Source organism: Erythranthe guttata, chromosome 3, assembly GCF_056151865.1.
Source record: "Erythranthe guttata isolate IM_541 chromosome 3, IM_541, whole genome shotgun sequence".
Classification (NCBI taxonomy): domain Eukaryota; kingdom Viridiplantae; phylum Streptophyta; class Magnoliopsida; order Lamiales; family Phrymaceae; genus Erythranthe; species Erythranthe guttata.
Genome location: NC_142535.1, coordinates 14,709,351 through 14,734,085, shown reverse-complemented (window position 1 = coordinate 14,734,085; position 24,735 = coordinate 14,709,351). Strand labels below are relative to the sequence as shown.

The following is a 24,735-nucleotide window of genomic DNA, read 5'->3' as shown; positions in this document are numbered from 1 at the left end:
TTCCAGTTTCTTCGGTCTATGTGATGGAGCCATATGCGGGAAGAGAACCGTTACTATCACTGTAAGATATGGTCAACTGGTAATTTAACTTCTCGTATTTTTTGCTGAAGACCAAAGTTGTAGGCCGCGTTATAATTTTCGTGTACTTTGGCAGTTGCAGTTGCAGCTCTGTCACCCTCCGCTTAAACACCCTAGTCATCACCATTCCCTCTCGTTTCTGCTTATAAACTGCTATGAAGGCCGGATAATTGAGGTCTGACGAAGGAATTGAGCAGTCGTAGCTCGACCTCAAGATCGACTTTGTTTGCCCCCGTGTAAAGTTCATGGAGCACAAGAGATTGACGTAGTCCTGTCTGGACACGTCGTAAATCGGTCCGGGAATGAGTGTTCAATTAGGATCAATGTGGCTCGATCCCATTGCCAGCGGAGTTGCAGCTTCGAAATTGCGCAGGTAATCACAAATGGGCTTGTAGGTGTTGTCGAAGGGGTTCGATGTCGTCATGATAGCCGATTTTATTGCCGACGGGCTCCCCTTCGGGTGCGCATTTGAGAAGCGCAACAATCCCCCAAGCGTGGGGGCATGCCATGGAAGTACCTGAGATCGTATTGAACTCACTAGATAAGATGATGGAACCGCCAATAAAAGTTGTTGATTTATTTGGCACCAACGATACCAAAATCAGGGATCCCGGTGCCATCACCTCGGGCTTCAATATGTATGGCCAAGCTCGTGCGCGGCCTCTAGAACTATAGAAAGCAACAGCTGGAACCTTTTTGTCCCCACGAGTGACTGTTGTAGCTTGATGGTAGCAGATGGAGAAAGACGTGCAATTTTTATTGCGTACTCGATCAAGACTGATGCGTCCTTACGATTGATCAGGACACCGGGAGATGGGAAGTGACTTGACAACTGTAGCTCCAGATTGTCCGAAATGAAAATAGCCGCTGCGACATTTGAGATAACATATGTTCTATAAAAACTGGTTCGTCTTCACAAATGACAATGACGTGCCCAATTTCGGACAAAGCGTCAATGAAATTACAAGAGTATTGCGTCTTGTTGTAGATGAGAAGCAAATTGTCCAAGAGAGCAGAAGCTGGGAACATAGACCATCCGAGAACTGCTGCTCCATTTCCCAATTTCAGTGTTCCGGTAAAGAACCGATCGACGGAGCCTGCTGCAACTGTCAACGCCCATGGGATCCCGTTGTGCGAAGTCGTGGTACCACCATCATTTCCAGCGGAAGTAGATACAAATACGTCTTTCTCAAATGCGCCAAAAGGAGCGACAACGATCGGGTCCTCATACAGGGGATATGGGTCGAAGCCCATTGATATAGATATAACATCCACACCATCGGCCACAACCTTATCCATACCTGCCAATACATCCGAAGCAAGAGGGAATCGGGAACCTGAGTGGACTTTGTACATAACAACGCTAGCACGAGGGGTGACCCCTCTCGCAGTCCCCGATGCATAACCGAAGAAGGAAGCACGCTTGACATAGTCTCCAGCGGCTGTGGACGAGGTGTGTGTGACGTGGTCCGTGATGTCTCTTCCGGAGTTATTATTCATATCCAGATCTGAATTTGCGGTTTTGGCCCCCTATACAAATTTGACGTAATCCCAGCGAGAGATATCGTACATCAATCTTGGATTGAGCGAGAGATATCGTACATCAATCTTGGATTGAGCGCTGGATTATGATTGATATGGCAGGACCGCATTTCTAATGGTGTTGCGGCCTCGTAATTGAGCAGGGAATCTCGAATAGCTTTACATGTGTTGTCCAGGTGGTTCGCAGTGGTCATGATGGCGGACTTTATCGCTGACATGCTCCACACTGGGTGCGCGCTTCTTATAAATACAGTAATCTCCATGGCGTGGGGAAAGACCTTGGATATGCCCGAGATGACATTAAATTCATTGGATAATCTAATAGAATTTCCAATGGAACAGTAACAAGTTTACATAATCACGTACAATGCACAATGGGATCCATTGGGTTCTAAATATTGATGTCGGTGATCTGCACATAATTCATTAACTTTACACAGACCAAATTCACGTACAAATTCAGTGCATATCATGTGCGAATCTCGTGCATATTACGTGATTATGTGATTATACGTGAAAATTTTATTTTTCAAAACGAATATTTTTAAGAATGAATAATGATTCAAAATAAAAGAAAGATGATATTCTTTCATATTAATTCGTTGATGTTATGTTAAAATACATAACTGAAATATTTAGTATGATAATGTGACATGCAAAAATATTGTGCACTTTTAAGGTATTAAACATGTTGGAATATAGTATTAGATATCATTTCTCTTAATTCATTTAAATATCGTGGGACTTAATACATATTTTTTTTTTCATACATGAGTCACATTAGTTATTTTCAACCGAACATCTTATTAGCCGATACTACTTCATCGATAAGATTTTTCGTTGTAATCAAACAAAACCTGAGTGTATATTTCGCCCCTTATATATGAAATACTAGCTCCGCCATTGATTATTTTCTATTAACTTTGAGAAAACTTTCAGTTTGCATGGACATTCATCAATATATTTGTGATTGATTAATGAATTGAGCATATAATTTTCTTTTAACAAAATTCATCTTTGTTATGGCGATGTCATCATCGTTCCAGTGGATACCGGGATCTGGCTAGAAAGTACAAGTTTCAACGACGACGGCATTGATGAGATTCAGTCCAGGCGGAGAGAACATGCCAGAGTTGCGCGGATTTCAAATACTCGTGCAATTGTAAATTGATTGGAGTCCGGTCCTTCAGCAAGGGCATGTTCGCCAAGAAACCGAAATTGATTATGAATTCGCCCCGCGACACGGGCGGGCATGGGACCCACACATCGAGCACCGCCTCTGGTAATTATGTGGAGGGTGCAAACTTCTACGATTGTGCCCCCGGGACTGCCAGAGGCGTAGCTCCAAAGGTCCCAATCGCACTATACAAGGTAGTGTGGGACGAAGACTAGGTTGTGTCGGATATTCTTGCGGGGGTGGATTAGGCTATTGACGACGGCGGTGTTGACGTCTTGTCCACGTCATTAGACTTTTATACCGTAGCCCTGGACGAGTATCCTATTGTTGTGGGGGCCTTCGCAGCCATGGAGAAAGGAATGTTTGTCTCGACATCAGCAGACAATGCGGGGCCAAGCGACGGGACCCCTCCACAATGGATATCCTAAGGTTCTGAATGTAGCTGCCGGTACATTACACTAGAAATTTGAAGGGACCCTGCACCTCAGCAATATCTATTCTGTCACGAGACAATCCCTCTACCCCGAAAAGTTTCCCTCCGAAGAGTACTTCTCGATCGTCTACGTTGATGCATGCTAAAATGAGGGATCATTAGAGAAAGCAAGGGGGAAGATTGTTTTATGCCTTGACACAACTAATACGTTGAGCATGTAAGTAGTCCGCATCCAAAACTCAAGCGTCGTTTTAGCTATCTGTGTACCGAATGATACGGATACGATCGAGTTCTTTATCCAGACTACAAATCCCACCCTATTTTTGGAACTCAAACAAGGAAATAAACTCATCGATTACATCATCAACGGCTCCCCTAGGCTAAACAGGCAAGCTTCAAGTTCCACAAAACACGCTTCAATAAAAAGTCTTCTCCACAATTGGCACAGTACTGCTCTAGATGCCCGTCGAGGGTCTTTGCTTACATCTTGAAGCCAGATATACCCGCTCCAGGTGACTCTATTTTGGCCTCGTGGTCTCCCGTCTCTCCCATATCTTTTGGGACCTCAGAATTTTTCTTCTGAAATTTCAATATCATATCGGGCACATCGATATTCTGTCCACATGCGACAGGAGTGGCGGCCCTTCTTAAAGGGGCACATCTCCGTTGGAGTCCTGCAGCGGTTCGCTCAGCCATGATGACAGCATCCTATGTTCAATTCAAGACCTCGCATCCCACAAAATCAACCTGCCTCTCCTCTCGGCATCGGAGGAGGTCATATAGATCCCACAAGGCCCTATACCCACGCCTTGACACTAGCTCCAAAGATTACGTGAATCTTCTTTGCGCGATGAACTTCACCAAGAATCAAATCCAGACCATTACTAGGTCGGTTACTTCTGGTTGCACAAACCTGTCGCTGGATATGAATTATCCCTCATTCATTACCTTCTCTGATCCAAATGGAACAAGTTCAGTGAGAGAATTTAGAAGGACCGTTACTTATGTCGGCCAGGGGAGCTCAGTTTATACGACAAGGATTAAAGAGTTTTATGATGGTTTGAGTGTCAGCATGTCGCTGGATAGAATCGAGTTCAAAAGGAAGTTTGAGAAGAAGAACTTTACTTTGACGATTGAAGGTAACATAATGAATAAGACATTTGGTTCACTGAGTCAGGTCGAGTCTAAGGGGAAAAGTGTGGTTAAAAGTCCCATAGTGATCATATAAAAATAGCAACTTCATTTTATTTTATAAACGTAAGTCTGATCATGATGCTGTATTTATTTTATGAACGTAAGTCTGATCATGATGTTGTATGCCTGGGAATTTATGAAATAAAAAGAATCATGTAGGTCTTGATCATCATAAATAATTTTTTTGCATAGAAAAACTAAGAAAAATAAAATAAAGAGTTAACTGCAAAAGATCCCTTAAACTTTAGACGTTTTTGCACTTTACCCCCTGAACGGAAAAAAGTTACACGAGCATACCTGAACTTACTAATTTATAGCATCGAAACAAAAAATTTCCATTTTTAGCAAAAAGTGACCGGAATTCGCAACACGTGAGAACCACATGTTTTGAGCTGGGATAAAGTGTGCTTGTAATAACGTGATACCATGGTGAGAGAGTGAATAATATCATTATGGCTGTTCTGCTGCAAAAAGGACAACAGTACCTCGTATCCTCTGAAATCAGATTCTCCCAGCTGCAACAAAACTCATTTACCTCAAAAAAAACAAACAAACTAAACCCTCATTCTAAATTACTACTTATTTGATTTTTTCTTTTTCTTTTTTTCTTTCTCTAGAAATATAATATCTATATGTCAGTATTCCACTCTCTCTTCTCATTCCTTAGGTTTTAGAGTTCCATAACATTTCTTCCACTCAGATTTTTCAACCAAAGAGGATAAAGACACACGATCGACAAACATCCTCCGGCCCAGATCTTGAGGTAGCATATTTATCCTTTGCTTTATATTTATTTTTCAGTAATAATAAGTGTTTGTTAGTCCTGGGTCTTTGAGCTGAGGTTACATATTTCTCGTTTGCTGTATATTTATTTTCCAGTAATAATAAGTGTTTGTTAGTCCTGGGTCTTTGGTATTTGATTTCCGAATTTTTTTTGTTAGAAAAATGTTGTTGCCTAAAAATGAAATTGCTAAAAAGTCAGTAAACATACATATTTTTTTTTTAATTAAAAGTAGTACAAATTTTAGTTTTAGTATTTATGTAATACATATGGAGTTTATTAAAAAAAAAAAAAAAAAAAAAAAAAGAAGAAAATTCTCCCCCCACCATCAGATGAGTACATACACCCCCAGCATACTGTGGAGCTAGTGTGGTTGTGATGATGATTCTGAAAGGACAAAAAGGTAATTTTGTGATTATGTCAAATGACAAAAACTAAATACATCAAAAAAATCAACTACAAATATGTATGATTTATTTCAGATAAAGAATTACAGTCACATCATTCCTTAAGGACAAATGGCCCTTCAACTCACCCTTTTTATTTCCTGTTTGTTTTGGTTTAAAGAACTTCAACCTTGGTGGGATCAATTCGACATGGCATATCAATACAAATTTATTCTATGCCGATACATCTTTGCTATGTTTACAAATTCAAGAACTGTAATATATTTTTTCAGTTAATATCATGACTTGTCTGAAAATATTGGAGCATGATGTGTGGTTTTTCCCATTAATTTGCTTTCTAATAATTTTATGTTCTATGAACAAAACTAATACGTTGACACAACTAATACGTTGAGCATGTAAGTAGTCCGCATCCAAAACTCAAGCGTCGTTTTAGCTATCTGTGTACCGAATGATACGGATACGATCGAGTTCTTTATCCAGACTACAAATCCCACCCTATTTTTGGAACTCAAACAAGGAAATAAACTCATCGATTACATCATCAACGGCTCCCCCAGGCTAAACAGGCAAGCTTCAAGTTCCACAAAACACGCTTCAATAAAAAGTCTTCTCCACAATTGGCACAGTACTGCTCTAGATGCCCGTCGAGGGTCTTTGCTTACATCTTGAAGCCAGATATACCCGCTCCAGGTGACTCTATTTTGGCCTCGTGGTCTCCCGTCTCTCCCATATCTTTTGGGACCTCAGAATTTTTCTTCTGAAATTTCAATATCATATCGGGCACATCGATATTTTGTCCACATGCGACGGGAGTGGCGGCCCTTCTTAAAGGGGCACATCTCCGTTGGAGTCCTGCAGCGGTTCGCTCAGCCATGATGACAGCATCCTATGTTCAATTCAAGACCTCGCATCCCACAAAATCAACCTGCCTCTCCTCTCGGCATCGGAGGAGGTCATATAGATCCCACAAGGCCCTATACCCACGCCTTGACACTAGCTCCAAAGATTACGTGAATCTTCTTTGCGCGATGAACTTCACCAAGAATCAAATCCAGACCATTACTAGGTCGGTTACTTCTGGTTGCACAAACCTGTCGCTGGATATGAATTATCCCTCATTCATTACCTTCTCTGATCCAAATGGAACAAGTTCAGTGAGAGAATTTAGAAGGACCGTTACTTATGTCGGCCAGGGGAGCTCAGTTTATACGACAAGGATTAAAGAGTTTTATGATGGTTTGAGTGTCAGCATGTCGCTGGATAGAATCGAGTTCAAAAGGAAGTTTGAGAAGAAGAACTTTACTTTGACGATTGAAGGTAACATAATGAATAAGACATTTGGTTCACTGAGTCAGGTCGAGTCTAAGGGGAAAAGTGTGGTTAAAAGTCCCATAGTGATCATATAAGAATATCAACTTCATTTTAGTTTATAAACGTAAGTCTGATCATGATGCTGTATTTATTTTATGAACGTAAGTCTGATCATGATGTTGTATGCCTGGGAATTTATGAAATAAAAAGAATCATGTAGGTCTTGATTATCATAAATAATTTTTTTGCATAGAAAAACTAAGCAAAATAAAATAAAGAGTTAACCGCAAAAGATCCCTTAAACTTTGGACGTTTTTGCACTTTACCCCCTGAACGGAAAAAAGTTACACGAGCATACCTGAACTTACTAATTTATAACATCGAAACAAAAAATTTCCATTTTTAGCAAAAAGTGACCGGAATCCGCAACACGTGAGAACCACATGTTTTGAGCTGGGATAAATTGATCTTTTCCTCCTACTACTATTTTCTTCATTTTTTTAATAAATATAAATAAATCTTAAAAAAAAAGGAAAAAGACTTCATCTTCTTCACGTCACCACTACGAAGAACCAAAATTACTCTTAGTCCTTCTTCAGCCCACCGTCGTCCGCCGCTTGCCGACTCTGATTCGCCGCCCTCCGCCGCCTCTGCTTTGCCGCCACCGAAAATAGAGGACCCAATTCATCAACCCCTCCAATCAAAATCTCCCATTCATCGGATCATAAAACCACTGCACCATCCGTATCGCCGTCGATTCCCCGGACCCACCGGAAATAGAGGACCAGTGCACCGTCGCCCCGCTCTTAATCGTCAAGCAATTTTCTTGACTTTTTTCTGGTTGCCGTTGACTATCAACCCCCAAAAATTGCGTTAATTCCTTTCAAAACCTCCAAAATTGTGTTCTTTCCATTCATCTTGTGGGCCATGTTTGCTCCAAGGGTGGATGAAGATTAATTTGGTGGGGGTGTTGATGACAGGAAGAAGAAGATTTTCTTCCCTGTTTTTTGTGATTTATTTATATTTATCCTCTTGTCAAGAAAAGAGGAGAGGAATGAAATTGGTGTTGCGGTTGTGGTGTGGTGGTGCAACGGCGGAACAGAGATGGTGGTGGTGGTGTCTGAAATTTTTTTTTTTCTGATTTATTAGAGGTGAAAACTTAGTTAGCACGGACTTGCCAAACACTAGGAGAATCCGCATAACGGACACCCGACTCGCGCGGACTCGCCAGGACACGGCTCGGACACGGTGTCGGGCCGTATCCGAATTTCATAAAGTATTGGGGTGGGGTGTCGGGCGGTTTTGCAAAAAAAAAGAAAAGGATACTTCCCAACTTGGACACGGCGGCTGATACTTACGTCTTTACACGTTCCTTTTTTTTTCATAATTGCTTTTTATTTTATTAGGAATCCTTTCACTATTTCATATATTTTATTTTCTAATTAAAACAGAAAACAACAGAAAGACAAAAACACATAAAAATCTTAGAATCTCTTCTTTGTTTTCTATATGCCCTATTCCATTGAACAAAAAACCAACCCTAATAAAATCAAGTAATCAACTAGCGCGGCAACATCGAGTGGGTGCTTGGACGGTGAAGGTAAATTTTCATTGGCTGATTAGAGATTATCGTAATATGGATTCTCAATCTACCGGTAGTAGTGTTAATTCCACATCGGCGACTACAAAAACTAAGGATAACGATCTCCATCCTTTGTGGAAATATGTGATTAAACTTGGTAAAGCGGGGGAAGGTGCCGGTGGTAATTGTAGATGGTTGTGTACTTTCTGTAATGAAGAAAAAATAGGGAGTTACACTAGAGTTAGGGCTCACCTATTCCAAATAAGTAATAAAGGGATTACTCCTTGCAAAAAAGTGAGTAGAGAAAGTATCACCGAAATGAAAAAATTAGAAGAAGCGGCGACACAAATAGCCATGAATTCACAACCTAAAATGTGTCTTTGCCTACTACCGGAAATACAGCCATGAGTTTGTTGTCTGGTGGTACAAGCGAACAAAATACTTTTAATGTTTTGAAAAGGCATAAAGCCGGCGATCGTGATAATCCTATTACTAAAGCTTTTGATGCTAATGTTAGGAATCAATTGGATGCAGAGATTGCCAGAATGTTTTATACTGCAGGTTTGCCTTTTAATTTTGCAAGGAATCCTTATAATGTGAGTGCTTTTTTATTTGCTTGTAATCACTCGATACCTGATTATCTTCCTCCTGGTTATAACAAATTGAGAACCACATTGATCGAACAAGAAAAAACGCATGTCGAGAGATTGTTAGAGTCGATCAAGAGCACATGGTCAGAGAAAGGGGTTAGCATCGTGAGTGATGGTTGGAGTGACCCACAAATAAGGCCGTTGATTAATGTTATGGTTGTTTCTGACTGTGGGCCGATGTTTATCAAGGCTGTTGATTGTTCTGGTGAAGTAAAAGATAAAAAATTTATCGCGAGTTTACTGAAAAAAACTATCGATGAGGTGGGGCATAAAAAAGTGGTCCAAATCATTACTGATAATGCGAGCAATTGTAAGGCGACTGGTGAACTCATTGAAGGTTGGTATCCTCATATTTTTTGGACTCCTTGTGTTGTTCACACTCTGAATCTAGCTTTGAAGAATATTTGTTCGGCTAAAAATGTGGAATCCAATCTAGAGACATATGATTTGTGTAGTTGGATCACCATTGTTCATGGGGATGCTATGCAAGTCAAAATTTTTATCATGAATCATGCGATGATATTGGCTATATACAATCGATTTGCCCATTTAAAATTGCTTTCAGTTGCCGACACTCGATTTGCGTCTATTGTTGTCATGCTTAAAAGATTTATGCTTATCAAACGTGCTTTACAATGCAACTATTACTGACGTGTAACCAATGGACAGCATACCGAGAAGATGATCAAAGCAAAACAAAATTTGTCAGGGACACAGTGTTGAGTGAAGAGTGGTGGGAAAAAAATTCATACATTCTAACCTTCACTGAACCCATATATGAGATGATTAGAGTTTGTGACACGGATAAGCCATGCCTTCATTTAGTTTATGAGATGTGGGATGCTATGATTGAAAATGTGAAGAAAGTTATTTATGACCATGAGAAAAAATCGATGTATGGATTTTCTGCTTTCTTTGATGTGATCCAACAAATTCTAGTTGACCGATGGGCAAAAAACAATGCTCCTCTTCATTGTTTGGCTCACTCTCTAAACCCGAAGTGAGTTTTTAATTAATTATATTTGTTCCTTAAGTGTTATTCTACTATTTATTTATTATTTTCTTTTTTACTTGTTTTTTACTCTTTGTTTTTTTTTTTTTTTTTTTTTTTCTTTTTTTCTCTTGAAGGTATTACAGTGAAAAATGGCTTTTAGACGGACAAGGTAGATTGGCTCCTCATATGGATGGGGAAGTTTCATCCGAAAGAATCAAATGTTTTAGAAGATTTTTTCCAAGTATAGAGGAGCGTACGAATGCAATTGATGAATTTGTAAATTTCTCTCTCAAGACTGGGCCATTTGGAGATCCGGATTCGATTGTGAGTAGATATGATGTTGAGCCTAGGGAATGGTGGGCATGTTATGGTTCGAGTGCTCCTTTACTTCTAAAGTTGGCTTTCAAAGTGCTTGGACAACCTAGTTCTTCATCTTGTTCCGAGAGGAATTGGAGTATTTATTCTTTCGTTCATTCATTTAGAAGGAATAAGTTAAATCCTAAACGTGCGGAGCATTTGGTCTTCATTCATACCAATCTTCGTCTTTTGTCTAGAAGTAGTGCTCAATACTATGACGACAAGACAAAAATGTGGGATATGGGTGCAGATGATTTTGGCAATATAGAAGATGAAGGAGTTCTTGATATTGCTCAACTTTCATTGGATGAACCCGAATTGGAGGGTGTAATTTTTGCCGAAGACGTGGAGACTGGGAATTTGATGGAAGGTGCTTATTGAATTTTATTATGTTTTTTTTTTTTTTTAATTAAAACTCGAATTAAGTATTGTTTTTTTAAGCACTCGAATTAAGTATTTGAATGTTGAAATATTTATCTTTTGGATTTTAGATTTTGAATTGTTCAATGTTTTATCGTTTGTTGATTAATTAATTATTTGTTTGTTTATTTTTTGAATATTAAACTGTTAATTGTTTCCTCCTGTAGGAAGGAATTCGTAACAGATTGATTTGCTTCTGTTGTAATTTTTTCGTAAATATACATCATATATATATATACATATATATATATATATATATATATATGGGTAAATTACAAACACCCCCTGAGGTATGGTTAAATTACAAAAACACCCCTCTTGTTTGGATAATTACAACCACCCCCTCAACTCCTCAAATTTAGTGGAATCTTCGAGATTATATGGAATGTTATCACTTTTGTACCCGTTTTATCCCATTCAAACTCTACATTATGAAGCAAGATGATCATAATATGTGATTTTTAGCTTGTATATATCAGTTTGTGGTGCATCGGAAACTGTATTTTTACACAAAACGAGTACAAACTAGAGCACATTTCACGGAATCTAGATGATTATGTTGAATTTGGCACCATAAGGGTGGAGGTGTAAGAAAAAATCATAGTTGAGGGGGTAGATGTAATTATCCAAACAAGAGGGTTTTTTTTTGTAATTTACCCTATATATATATAATTTGAAATTTATAACTGTACCCCTATATTTTTTAATATTTACACATATACCCCTATATTTTTAATATTTACGCGCATCCATCCCGATGTTCGTATCCACGTATCGCGGTATCCGCGTATCCGTATCCGTGCTACATAGGTGAAAACCTCCTGATCTCCCATGTTCTGGTGCCAAAAAGGATAAAGAAGATTCAGGCCCTTTTTCTCTCTTTTTTTTTTGTTTTTTTTTTGTTTTTTCTTTTTTCAAAAACTTTGTGAGTTGGCGAAATTGCCCCTTTATTTGCACGTGTGAGTTGCCCGTGTGCATTTCAGGGAATAATTTGGCTAAAAATGGTCAATTTCAACGCCGGTGCTACAATATAGTAAGTTGAGGTATGCCCGTGCAACTTTTTTCCGTTCAGGGAGTAAAGTGCAAAAATGTCCAAAGTTTAGAGGATTTTTTGCAGTTAACCCTAAAATAAATAGGGAAGACCAGTAAATATCAGAATGCACGAAGATCAAACATCAGTAAGCAAGTAACAAGTTCGAAACCTTTATAAATTACTGGATACAATACATTGTACATACAACAAAAGCATCAATAAGTATTTTTATGAAAACATGTATACATCAAAATTCAATTTCAACTCAAGACTTTTCAAGTAAGAAAAGTTAATTTTTCACTTAATTTTCCCTAAAAAAAAGCCCCCCCTTTGCCACCGCCGAAGCATCCGGCAACAACTCCATCTCCTAAACCGAAGCATCAAGCAATTTCACTTCCTATCTCTTTATTCTAATTAATGAACCTTCCGGTGTTCTGTTTTTTTATTGGGTTTCTTTTGCTTGTGTCTTGGTAAATAACATTAAACCACCTAAACTTTGTCCGTTTTTGCGGATTACTATCTAAAAAAAAAAAAAAAAAAAAACTCCGAACCCACCTGAACTCAATAACCTTTTCTTTGAAATTTCCATGCGAAAAATGGCCGGAATTAGACCCATGTGGGTTGCACATGCGATTTGGAGCGGATTTCTTTCTTTTTTTTTTTTTTTTTTTGTCTTTTCAAGATAAAAATCCGCAATCCCTTCAATTCCTCTATTTTTTTGTAAATAACAAAAAATGCCCCCACATATTCATAATTACCAAAACCCCCATGAGGTTTGTTTATGTCTTACACCAACCCCCTTACAATGTGACTTTTCACGGATTTGTTTTGATTCAAGGTAATACACTTTACACAATTTCAGATATTTTCTTTTATTTCTTACCTATTTAATAGAATGTACAATAAACTGTACACCTGTTTTGTTAAAAACTCGATTTACAGTTAATCAGAGGGGGATTTTAGTTATTTCGGATAAGTGGCGGTGTTTTTCACTATTAGCCTAAATTCAGGGGGTTTTCGTAATTTATCCTAAAGAGAATAAGAGATGAAAATAAAATTGAATTATTTTTAAAATCCATCAAGCTTTGATTATAAAAATTTCTACGATGGATGTTTTCTTGGTTTTAATTTATTTCTATTTTTTCTGATTTGTGAAATTAGCATGGTTATCTAAAGAATATGTCCTCCGAGTTGTCATATTTCAAAAAACTTCACCTAGTATTTGCAAATTTTGACGGGTTTTTTTATTGGGATAATTATAGTTTTGGTCCTTTAAATTTGCACGTTTTTCACTTTTATAACCCAGTTGCCGTCGTTAGCAAAATACACAATCATATTGTCTATTTAACCGTCAACAACTAACAGTCAAGTCAACGGTTGACTTAGGGCTGCATTTGAGATTTTTATTTGATCAAATTACAATAAGACCCCTGTATTATTTCGAAATACTAACAAAGATCTTATCTAAAATTTTAGGATTAATTTTACCCAATAACTACTAGCTAGCGTGATTATAAACAAATTAGACAGTAACAACAAAAGCTAAGAAAAGTAACAGCAAAAAACGCATTGTAGAAAAAGTTTTTGTATATATGATAATAGGATTACATCAAACTTATAAAACCTTATAAATTCAGGCCTTGTTTATTTATTTATTTATTTATTTATCAATCTAATTTTGTAGTTGGTGTTCTTCTATCCAACCATAGGCACCTTACGAACACGATTGCTTTCATCGACAAAAAGCCAAACACGGTTGCAACAAAAATTGTCGATTGTGGCCTCATCTATGTGCACAAGAACAACAGTAACAAGAGGGTTATCTTTCGTAATAATTGCCTTAGCTTCTTCTGCAACCATACCAACTAGATTCGGCCATACAGTATCGTACTTTTGTTTAGTACCGCAACATTCGCGATCGCTGCATAGAAAAGTCGAACAAGGGGGATAAGGAGTAAAACTTGCCGCCATTTATTTTTTTTTTTTTTTCTTGTGAAAAAAGAAACTGTTGTTTTGAGATATTTATAGCCATTTGTGAAATGTGAAATGTCATTGATTATTGTAATCTTTGGTGTTAATTAGATATTATATTATGTAATCTTCCAACAATGTATATACATTCTATTCATTGAGTTTTGAAATCTTTCTTGTTTTCAAGATTACTATTTCTTAAATCTTTTTATTATTTTGTGCACCAAATATTATAACAATAACCCGTGTTTGAATTTTTTTGGTCAACAGTTTTTAGGTCAAGATTGTCACAAATGTCTTGTAATTCCTACTAATTAATACTATGGTCTACATATTTCATGTGGTTTGCAAGTTATTACAAGGTATTCGGATTTTTTCTTTAATAAGAAAAGGTATAATTAAATATTAAAAATAAAAATTCAATTAAATTTTTCTTACAATAATATCTTCAGATTTTTATAGAGAATATGTCACATGTTAAACAGATGAATTCTGACAGGGGTACTCATTTGAAGGTATTATAATTTATAACATGTGACCTATTTAGCACGAATATTATAAAATCTTCACTTGCGTTTTCAAGAGATTTCATATCTCTATATAATCGTTTAATTTAAATTTCCTTATTCAATTTAAAATTTATTATAGGAATAATAATTAGCTAGAAATTCCTAATTACAGCAACATAAAAAAATTAAATGTAATTAGAATGGAAAAAACTTGTTATAAAACTAGAATTATTCTGATCAATTTTTAATAGGCGCAAATTGGGACGTTCTATTGTTTTATTCATCTATAATTTAGAATTTATAATAATATTCTATTATAAAGGTAATTTATGAAAAAAATCAGAATTTTGAGAAATGAAATCGGATCGAAAATTGGAAAAGTAAAATAAAATTCTTGCTTCAATCCACAAAGTCTAAAAATTCGGACATTGGAATTATCGAAATTCGAATTGAAGTTTATCAACGCAGCTGACACTACAGCACCTGGATCCTTTAATTACCGTCGTCAAAACATTATACGCATGTAGAAAAACGCTTTAGTCTATCACGAGCTATAGTTTTTCATTTATGTCCGTCTTTTCGGTTGAACATCGTATATTCATATACAAGTACTAGAGACATGCCTAAAATTTAAAATACCTTTCAGTACGTCATACATATTTTTATTTGAGGAAATTGTAATTTTAGTCCAACATGTTGACCTTCCTTAGAGATTTAGTCCTTTAACTAGGCCAAATTACATACAATAACTAGGCCAAATTAGCATTTTTTTGGTCCCATTCCACTAAAACATTGAATTTTAGTGTTGTTTAATTACAAACTCGTCGAAATTTATTTATACATACGTTTAAAATTACAAATATTCATCTAACTTGGTTTATAAATTCGCCCTCTTGCGTGATCAAAGTTATATAAAGGCTAAGTTAGAGGTCAAATTTATAATTTTTAGCGCCCATATAAGTGAAATATGTTAAGTTTGTTCCTCCATCATAAAGTAAAAATTTAAAATTGATGCAAAATTATAGGGCCAAAAATAGTATGTTCGCAAAGTTATTAGGGTGCAAATTGTAACATGACAAGTTAGGGCACTAAATCCCTAAATAGGCCAACATAGAGGACCAAAACTACAATATAATTTCCACTTTATAATATATTGATAATAAATCATTTAAAAAATATATTTACATATAATATTGATAATGTATTTTTTTGTTAAAATAAGATGTGTTTGGAGATTGAGGTTTTCATAATCATTAATTGGAAAAAAGAAAAATGAAATCCAAAAAGTAAATTCTTGTGATTTATTGAAATTAGTCAAATAAATAATAATCCCATGAAACATTTTTTTTTATTTAAATTATATTATTGTTCTATTTTATTATAGTAACTAAACAACTGTACATGTCACAGTGATGCAATTAAGCTTACTAATTTGCTTTACTACCATTCAGATTTTCTCAATAGGGTTATTGCATATTGTCATAATACACAAATATTGCATTAATCTTTCATTAGAAAAAAAAGTAATTATGCTTTAGCTACCTAATTGTAATAAATAATAATCTCCACACAAACTAATTTGGACAGTATGATAATTAATAAATTAAATCACATTTTTTTTTTATAAATTATATGTAATATGTAATCTCCAAAACCTCTATAAAATAAGAAGTTTATTTGGAAAACAAGTACACAACTCTAATTTATATTATTTTTCTTAATTAATTTCACCATGGCTGGCACCTTAAGCCAGTTCAGTTCTTCAATTGCTATTCTGGCTTTGCTCTTAATTGCCACCCTGGATTTCACAGGTTTATATTTTATTTAATTTTTCTCCCATATATTAATTAATTATTCTTCAACTCTTTTAATTCAGACTGTATTATTGTCGTTAATTATGTCTTAAAATTCCCGGATTTATTGCATTCAGCACTCCTGTATTTTTTAATTGTTAAAAAAAATTCTCATATTATTTTATTTTATTTCCTAAAATCTCCGTCTATAAGAGGGTTTTATAGCAGTTCGTTATAACATAGGGGTACTAAATGCAATAAACTCTAAATTCCCATGTGTATATATATATAAAATCAAGACACATTTTGTTTTCCGTTTTTCTTTTTAATTTCTTGCCTGTTTTTCTCCTCAACTATTATTATGTTTAGGGAAAATTACGATTAACCCCCTGAGGAATGCCCAAATTATGAAAAACCCCTCTTGTTTGGGTAATTACAACCACCCCTCCTTTTAAATATTTTTACATAAAATTTTTGTAATTCGGTTATTTACCGAAGCAAATCGTATATTCAACTTGGTAAATGATATGAAATGTTGAATTACTGAAATTTCGGTTCGCTTTTACCAATTTAACATCCCTAAATTTACCTCTAGAGGGGTTTTTTCGTAAGATAATACATAGTTGAGGAGGTGGCTGTAATTACCAAAACAAAATGGAATTTTTCATAATTTGACCATAACTAACTGTCCGTAATTTGCCCTTATTTTTATTAATTTTTTTTAACTATTATTAGCTTTTTTATTTAATAATTATTGATTATAAATGCAGCTGCTCAAACTGGAGTTTGCTACGGAAGGCTGGGAAACGACCTACCGCCAGAATCCGACGTGGTCGGTCTATTCAAACAGAACAACATCCAACGGATGAGAATCTACAACCCTGATCCAGCGGCTCTCCAAGCCCTAGGCGGATCCAACATCGAGCTCACCGTCGGCGTCGCAAACGAGGATCTCCCGAGCATCGCCGCCAGCCAATCGAACGCCGACACGTGGGTCCAAACCAACATCAAAAGCTACCCGGGCGTCAAATTCAAGTACATTGCCGTCGGAAACGAAATCAGCCCGCTGAGAGGCGAGTCGTCCCAGTACGTGCAGTACGTACTCCCCGCCATGCAGAACATACACAACTCGATTTCCTCGGCCGGGCTCGGAATTAGGGTTTCCACCGCGGTCGACATGGGGCTGCTCGGGACCTCGTACCCGCCCGACGCGGGCGCCTTCCGATCCGACGTGGCGTCCTACATCAACCCCGTCGTCGGGTTCCTGGCCAAGACGGGCGCCCCGCTGCTCGCCAACGTGTACCCTTACTTCGCCTACGTCGGGAACAAGGCGCAGATCGACATAAGCTACGCGCTCTTCACGTCGTCGAGCGGCGTGCCAATGCCCGGTGGCGTGACGTATCAGAATCTCTTCTACGCTATGGTGGACGCGATGTACGCCGCACTGGAGAAGAGCGGTGGCTCGTCCGTGGAGGTGGTGGTTTCCGAGACCGGCTGGCCCTCAGCGGGCGGCGACTCGACGAGCGTTGATAATGCTAGGGTTTACAATACGAATTTGCTGCAGCGCGTGCAGAGCGGGACGCCGAAAAGGCCCGGGAAGGCGATCGAGACGTATATTTTCGCGATGTTCGATGAGAATCAGAAGAGCCCCGAGTATGAGAAGAATTGGGGGATTTTTCACCCGAACAAAGAGCTTAAGTACCCGATTAAATTTTAATTGGTTTTATTACAATATAGTAACGGTTGTATGTATATCTATCTCCATTGAAATAAGGACATGAATAATAAATATGGCTGTTATATACATATATATATGGTTCTCTTATATTCTACTCATTTGTTTGTTTTAGATAAAATTAACATTTATTAAATCGGATTGAACTAATGATCCAAAGTTGGAATTGGCTACAAATGATGAGGGGTGGATGTAATTATGGAAAAATGAGGCGTTTTTCCGTAAATAAACCTTACCTTAGGGACTGCTGTTGTAATTTACCCTTATTTTTTTTATCATATTAAAGATGAATCATAGGCCCCTTTATATTGAATTAAAAGTTAAAACACATATTTTGACATTACCATTTGACATAGCCTCTCAAATTATGATAATTCCATTCACTAAAAGAAATAAAAAAAATCAATTCATTAACGTACAACACCAATTTTCATATGATTAGGTAAAATAATATTGTCACTATATTTGTCACTAATGTATAGTGACAACGAAATAGGATAATTAAGTGACAATAAAAAAAACTATTAGTTCAACAACAAAAAAATGTTGTCACTTAATGCCATTTAGTGAGATTTTTTTTTTTTTGTGTTGGCACAATTGGGATCGTGGGATGTCACTAATGCCATTTCTTCTTGTAGTGATTGCCTGCTTTCTTGTTGATGGAGCAAGACTACGGCAGTTAATAACGAATAAAGTAAGGATAAAATGGTAACTACACAACTTAAAAGGGTAAAATGGTATCTCAACATCTTAAAAAGGGTAAAATAATTATTTAATTCTTTCAATTCTACAATTTGTTTGATATTTTAATTAAAAACAAGGTGTTTGTTTTGCATTTTTCAGAGATATAGGAAGGTAAATGCAATAATCAATACAGTATGAGGGTGCAAATTGTATTTAACCATAAAAATTCACTATTAGTAAACGAATATACTTTAATGTATATATGGTCCCAAAAAAATAAATTATATATGGCTCCGCCACGTTGTTTCGTTATCGTCACAAGACTCGCAATCAATTTTAGGGAAGACTTAGAAAATCAAGTCTTTAACAAAGTCTTCTTCCATGCCGGCCTGTGCTATTTTTCCATAGTCTTGGCCGACGATCGCATTGCTAGTCGTCGTCCTCCTCTGGCATTACATGATTACTTATCTCCACACTTACAAATTGACATCAATTAGGGTTAGCACATAATATTTCACTGTATACACATTTATATACGTATATAAACTTGATCGATTTATGAAGTAAATATATATATATATGCTACATCCGATAAACGACACCAAGAAACTTATCATGAAACCGGGCCCCACGTATTACATAATCGACTATTTCAAGTCTAAATCATCACAAATACTATTTATTCGCAAAAAAAATGTCACTTCTATTTGTACTTCACAACATATATTAGGCATATCGTATACAGTCTTATACACAATTTCTGTGACATTGATATTTAAGAAATGTTTATTTTCACTAGTACATATATATAGATAATATGATTAATTAATCAAGGGGTATTTTCGTCCACAGTCCCAACGGCTATATTATTCAGCAGTTACGCACCGCCATGTCAGCATTTTCAACCGGTAACATCACAGTTGGTGGATAGAGGGGGTATCTATTACAAATGATACATTAGAAGTTATGCTGCACGGACACTTCTAGAAGGTGAAGAGTCACCGTATTCGATACATGGACACTCGGACACACCTGGACACTTCTCGGACACCTGTGTCGGGCCGTATCGTAATCTCGCTAACAGTAGGACACCCGTGTCGGGCAGTGTCCACAATTTTAAAAAAGTTAGAACACTTCTCTTACGTTTTAAGAGAGAGCCCTAATAAAAAAAATACGCATTTTTTTCGATGTAATACATATTTCTTCTGTTTTCTTTGTGAGTCCACCCAAAATTCCAAAAGTCTAGCATGCAACGGCGACCAAGAACACGAGCAACAAGGGCGAACGGTTCTCTTATGCGATGAGGACTTATACATATTTTTTCCAATTTATAAATGTACCCCTATATTTTTATTATTTATAAATATACCCCTATATGTTTTATATTTACCCGTATCCACCACGTGTCCGTATCCTAGTTTTTTGGAAATGCCGTATCACCGTGTCCGTATCCGCGTATCACCGTCTCCACGTATCCGTGTTCGTGCAGCATAGATTAGAAGGTATCTGTCATACTTCAGGGAGTAATCTATAATTAATTAAAGTCATATAGACAAAAACTAGATTAATCTCGCAACTACTAGCCGAGTCGGATTTGTTATCCTTTCTTAGCCCCCTTAGCGCAATTCATTTTTAGTTGACCCAAAGTTAGGGGTGAAAGTCGGACGGATCGGATCGGAATAAGCCTTTTCGAAAAATTTCCAAAAAATCTGGAAGTACAAAATCAATTCTAATTCCAATACCAATATTTTCGGAATTTAAAAATTCATTCCGATTCCAAAAGGCCCGGAAATTTCGGAATTTCGGAAAAAAATCGAAAATCACATAAGCTTTAAAATTTCAAAACTTAGCCGAAATTTTCTAAAATTGTCATAATTTTTCAAAAATAAGAACATCCACGTCGATAAAAGTAAAACTAATAACTACTAAATTTCAGTTCAAAAAAATAAATAAAAATAAACACATCATAATATCCAATAAAACTTCTAATAACAATTCATTATGTCAAAATCCTAATACAAAATTTATAGGTGTATTTTTCGGAAAAAAATCGGAATTTTTCGGAATTAATTTCGGAATGAAATCGGATCGGAAATTGGAAATTCCAAATTTATTTTATATAATTCCAATTCCAATCCAAAAAAATCGGAAAAATTCGGAAATCGGAATTTCGGAAGTTGGAATGAAAAAAGTTGTTCCAAAATCGGAACTTTTCGGATCGGAATCGGCGGAAATTGGAAATTCCATTCCAACTTGCACCCCTACCCATAGTCTTTTTTTACAAATAATTACATTTTGAGCATAAAATTTACTTATTTTATGATATATTTTGCTAATAACTTCTATAAAAAAAAAAAAAAAAAAAGTTATGCGCGCTGCCTCTGAACCTCCGAAAACGTTAGCCCACCCTAATATAAACTAAGAATTTTAGAAGAGGTCGACTATACAACAATACTCGAAAGATAACAAATATCTATACAACGTGTCGTAAAATATTTCAAGAAATACTTGCAACTAGCAAAAATCTTTCATTAGGGAACAAGAATTTTACCAATGACTTTTCAATTTGTAGCAATGTATACGTCCAAATTAAAAACATATATAGATATATATCTAGTAGGAATATTAATTGGGTGGGGTTCTTACAATTTATTTGTTTGTGTTCTTATTTTCCACAGAGAGAGTAGCTTAGCTAGTTTGGCAGGAAAATATTAGCAGCCATTAATCATTTTATTAAATTACAAAAAATATACAACACATTTTGCACTCTACAAAACCTCTATAAAATGGGAGGTTTTGGTACACAAATTATTCATCTCACAATTTAAATAATTATCATACTATTTTCCGTAATTCTCAATGTCTTGCACCGTAAACCGGTTCTTCTCCTCGATCTCGACGCTTCGCCTTCTGTGGGCGCTGCTCGTAATATTAGTAATCACCCTGGATTTCACAGGTTTGCATTATGTTTTTTATTTCCACTAATTAATTACAGATATATATATATATATATATATATATATATATATATATATATATATATATATATATATATATATATATATATATATATATATATATATATTAAATTACTCTGTACTAATATAATATGCAATATCTTGATATCTTGTGTGTTAAATTACTACAATTTCGTCTTCTAGAATGTGATTGGGTACACTAAACAAATAACTTTGGTAAACAGCAATAAAATCTTTTTTTTTTTTTTTTTTTTTTTACTTGCATAATAATACCAATTAGGCTAAACTTTATGTATTGTAAAGAGAAATATCAAATATGCACCAAACTCTATTTTATTTATTTCATTTTATTTAGGTGCGTAAATTGGACTAATTAACAATTTCGAAAAACAAGTCACTTTTTTTTTACTGAAGTGGAAAACTAATTCCAATTCCGTTTCTTAAAAGAAAATAGGAAATTTTTGGAACGATGCGGTTGAATTTACGAATTTTCAAAATCTAAGTCTATGTGCAATTCAAGACATAGACTAATATTGATATTACAAGTGTACTATTCGGAAAATATTTTCAGAAACTTAAATCGAATATCGAAAGGAATGCAGTATGTATTCCAATTTACGTTCCAAAAAAAATCAAAAAACCGGAATTCAGAATGGAAAATATAGTTCCAAAATTCAAATTTTCGAACCGGAATCAGGAATTCAGAATATCTGTTCCAATTTCCACCCCTAATATTCGTTCATTAATAATAATTAATTGCGACGCAGATGCTCAGACGGGAGTTTGCTACGGTAGGCTGGGCGACAATTTGCCGTCGCCGGCAGAAGTAGTGGCTCTATGCAACCAAAACAACATCCGGCGAATGAGAATCTACGATCCCGATCAGGCGACTCTCCGAGCACTCGCCGGATCGAACATCGAACTCACCCTCGGCGTACCAAACCCCGATCTCCAGTCCATCGCCGCCAGCCAATCAAACGCCAACACGTGGATCCAAAACAACGTCAGGAACCACCCCAACGTCAGATTCCGGTACATCGCCGTCGGAAACGAAGTCAGCCCCCTGAGAGGCGACACTTCCCGGTACGTGAATTTCGTCCTCCCGGCCCTCCGGAATATTCGCGCCGCCGTCAGCTCCGCCGGCCTCGGAAACCAGATCCGGGTCTCCACCTCCATCGAGACCGGAGTTCTGGGCACCTCCTTCCCACCGGCGGACGGTGCTTTCAGATCCGACGTGAACTCATATCTCCGGCCGATCACCGACTTTCTGGTCAGCACCGGCGCGCCGCTGCTGGTCAACGTGTACCCGTACTTCTCCTACATCGGGAACAAAGCGCAGATCGACCTCCAGTACGCGCTTTTCAATTCCGACGGGATCGTGGTCCCCGGCGGCATACGGTACCAGAACCTCTTCTACGCCATCGTGGACGCCATGTACGCGGCGCTGGAGAAGAGCGGCGCCGCGTCACTGGAGATCGTGGTGTCGGAGACCGGCTGGCCGTCGGCGGGTGGGGACACGACCACCGTTGACTTTGCGAGGACGTACAACACGAACTTGGTGCGGCGCGTGAGGGACGGGACGCCCAAACGGCCCGGCCGGGCGATCGAGACGTACATTTTCGGTTTGTTTGATGAGAATCAGAAGAGCCCCGAGTTTGAGAAGAATTTCGGGTTATTTTTCCCGAACCGGCAGCCTAAGTACCCGATTAGTTTTTAAATTAGTTCAATCGGGATAATAATAAATAATTAGTGTCTGATTAATTAATAAGGCTGCTATAACTAGCATGCATGTTTGTATTGTAATGCAACTATATATACATATTGCAATAAATAAAATAAAAATGTATTATATTTATGGCACAACATAATTCTGAAATGGGTAATCAATGAGTCAGCTAGTTGACGTGTTCGTCTTGGTTATTTTAAAAAAAACTGAAATTAATGATCGATCGATATATTCAAACTCGATTAATTAGTTTGACTGAGCTTATTTTAAATGGCTGATAATTTTTTACGTCAGATATGTTGTTTTAAGAGCTGATAAACTGTACGTCTTATTATTAGAATTAATTTTTAAAGTGTTTTAGGATGATGATCACAACTTACAAGCTCTTTTTAACTCATTATAAAAATGTTGGGTGGAGGGAGGTACTTTACAAAAATTCTTATTTGTTCTCTAACCGTTTATTTTTTTAACTTTTACTGTTTTTTTTTTTTTTAAATTATCAAACATTTCAGAAGAACTTATAAACTCTTAAACATATACTAAGTTGTTTTTAATAGTTTAAAAGCTTAGCCAAACAGTTGTAGAAAAAAAAAACGCATCGAACTAATTAAAACTCAAAAGCGAATATCGCTATTATTATTATTATTATTATTATTATTATTATTATTATTATTATTATTATTATTATTATTATTATTATTATTATTATTATTATTATTATTATTATTATTATTATTATTATTATTATTTATATAGCCATTAATAAATGTTTACATTATAATGTTTACATGTTTAGTGTGTGTTGATCGGAGCAGGAGCAGCAGCAGGAGCAGCTGGGTTGCAAACACAAACTCCGTCATCACAGATTGGTTCGCCGTTAGTGCAAATCAAGTTCACACGTTTGCAGAATTCATCGGTGTCGCACTGTGGAATCAAAGATTTGCAGATGCAACTTCCTTCGTAACAGATTGGCCCCTCATCTAATCCAATTTTGGCCGCGTTGGGGCAAAATATAGGTTCATTTTTGCAGTCGTCGTTGACCCTGCATTTGCTTTCACCCGCCGCCGCTGTCAAACATTAATAAAAATTTTAGATTCAATAAATAAATTAAAAAAAGAAAACAAAAAAGCAAGATTTATCATTATATAAAGCACCTTTTCAAATTTCTTCAAAACGTTAATTTCTTACAAAATGATAGTAATTTCATTTTATTGAATCTCAACAAAGGTAAAAATTCCTCTTTGAATTTTCTTATACTAAAAAAAAAAGAGAAAAACAAATTGACCAATCACAGTTCACTATAATTAATAAATAGATAGAGGTGTTTGTTATAATTAATAATTAGGACAAAATGCAGTTCATCCTCTATTAAATTTT

At 36.4% G+C, this 24,735-nt stretch overlaps 6 protein-coding genes and 1 pseudogene across 6 annotated transcripts; 6 read left to right on the top strand and 1 right to left on the bottom strand.

The window, feature by feature from the left end:
- Positions 1-16: 16 nt before the first annotated feature.
- On the bottom strand, positions 17-1,883 carry LOC105966234 (subtilisin-like protease SBT3 pseudogene; annotated as a pseudogene).
- Positions 1,884-3,927: 2,044 nt separating this feature from the next.
- Positions 3,928-4,458, top strand: LOC148771893 (subtilisin-like protease SBT3). Its single transcript, XM_088815276.1, has one exon. The coding sequence runs from the start codon at positions 3,928-3,930 to the stop codon at positions 4,456-4,458; it is 531 nt and encodes a 176-aa protein (XP_088671402.1).
- Positions 4,459-6,490: 2,032 nt separating this feature from the next.
- On the top strand, positions 6,491-7,021 carry LOC148771892 (subtilisin-like protease SBT3). Its single transcript, XM_088815275.1, has one exon. It carries the CDS (start codon positions 6,491-6,493, stop codon positions 7,019-7,021), a length of 531 nt encoding a protein of 176 aa, XP_088671401.1.
- Positions 7,022-8,912: 1,891 nt separating this feature from the next.
- Positions 8,913-9,809, top strand: LOC148771891 (uncharacterized). The gene has a single exon (XM_088815274.1). It carries the CDS (start codon positions 8,913-8,915, stop codon positions 9,807-9,809), a length of 897 nt encoding a protein of 298 aa, XP_088671400.1.
- Positions 9,810-9,885: 76 nt separating this feature from the next.
- Positions 9,886-11,098, top strand: LOC105952541 (uncharacterized). The gene is made up of 2 exons (XM_088816058.1): positions 9,886-10,158; positions 10,287-11,098. The coding sequence occupies exons 1-2, from the start codon at positions 9,941-9,943 to the stop codon at positions 10,888-10,890; spliced, it is 822 nt and encodes a 273-aa protein (XP_088672184.1). The 5' UTR covers positions 9,886-9,940; the 3' UTR covers positions 10,891-11,098.
- A 4,941-nt stretch (positions 11,099-16,039) lies between these two features.
- On the top strand, positions 16,040-18,071 carry LOC105966524 (lichenase). The gene is made up of 2 exons (XM_012991087.2): positions 16,040-16,253; positions 17,006-18,071. The coding sequence occupies exons 1-2, from the start codon at positions 16,175-16,177 to the stop codon at positions 17,950-17,952; spliced, it is 1,026 nt and encodes a 341-aa protein (XP_012846541.1). The 5' UTR covers positions 16,040-16,174; the 3' UTR covers positions 17,953-18,071.
- Positions 18,072-21,281: 3,210 nt separating this feature from the next.
- On the top strand, positions 21,282-23,495 carry LOC105965497 (glucan endo-1,3-beta-glucosidase, acidic). The gene is made up of 2 exons (XM_012990052.2): positions 21,282-21,610; positions 22,400-23,495. Exons 1-2 carry the CDS (start codon positions 21,514-21,516, stop codon positions 23,347-23,349), a joined length of 1,047 nt encoding a protein of 348 aa, XP_012845506.2. The 5' UTR covers positions 21,282-21,513; the 3' UTR covers positions 23,350-23,495.
- The last annotated feature ends 1,240 nt before the right edge of the window (positions 23,496-24,735 follow it).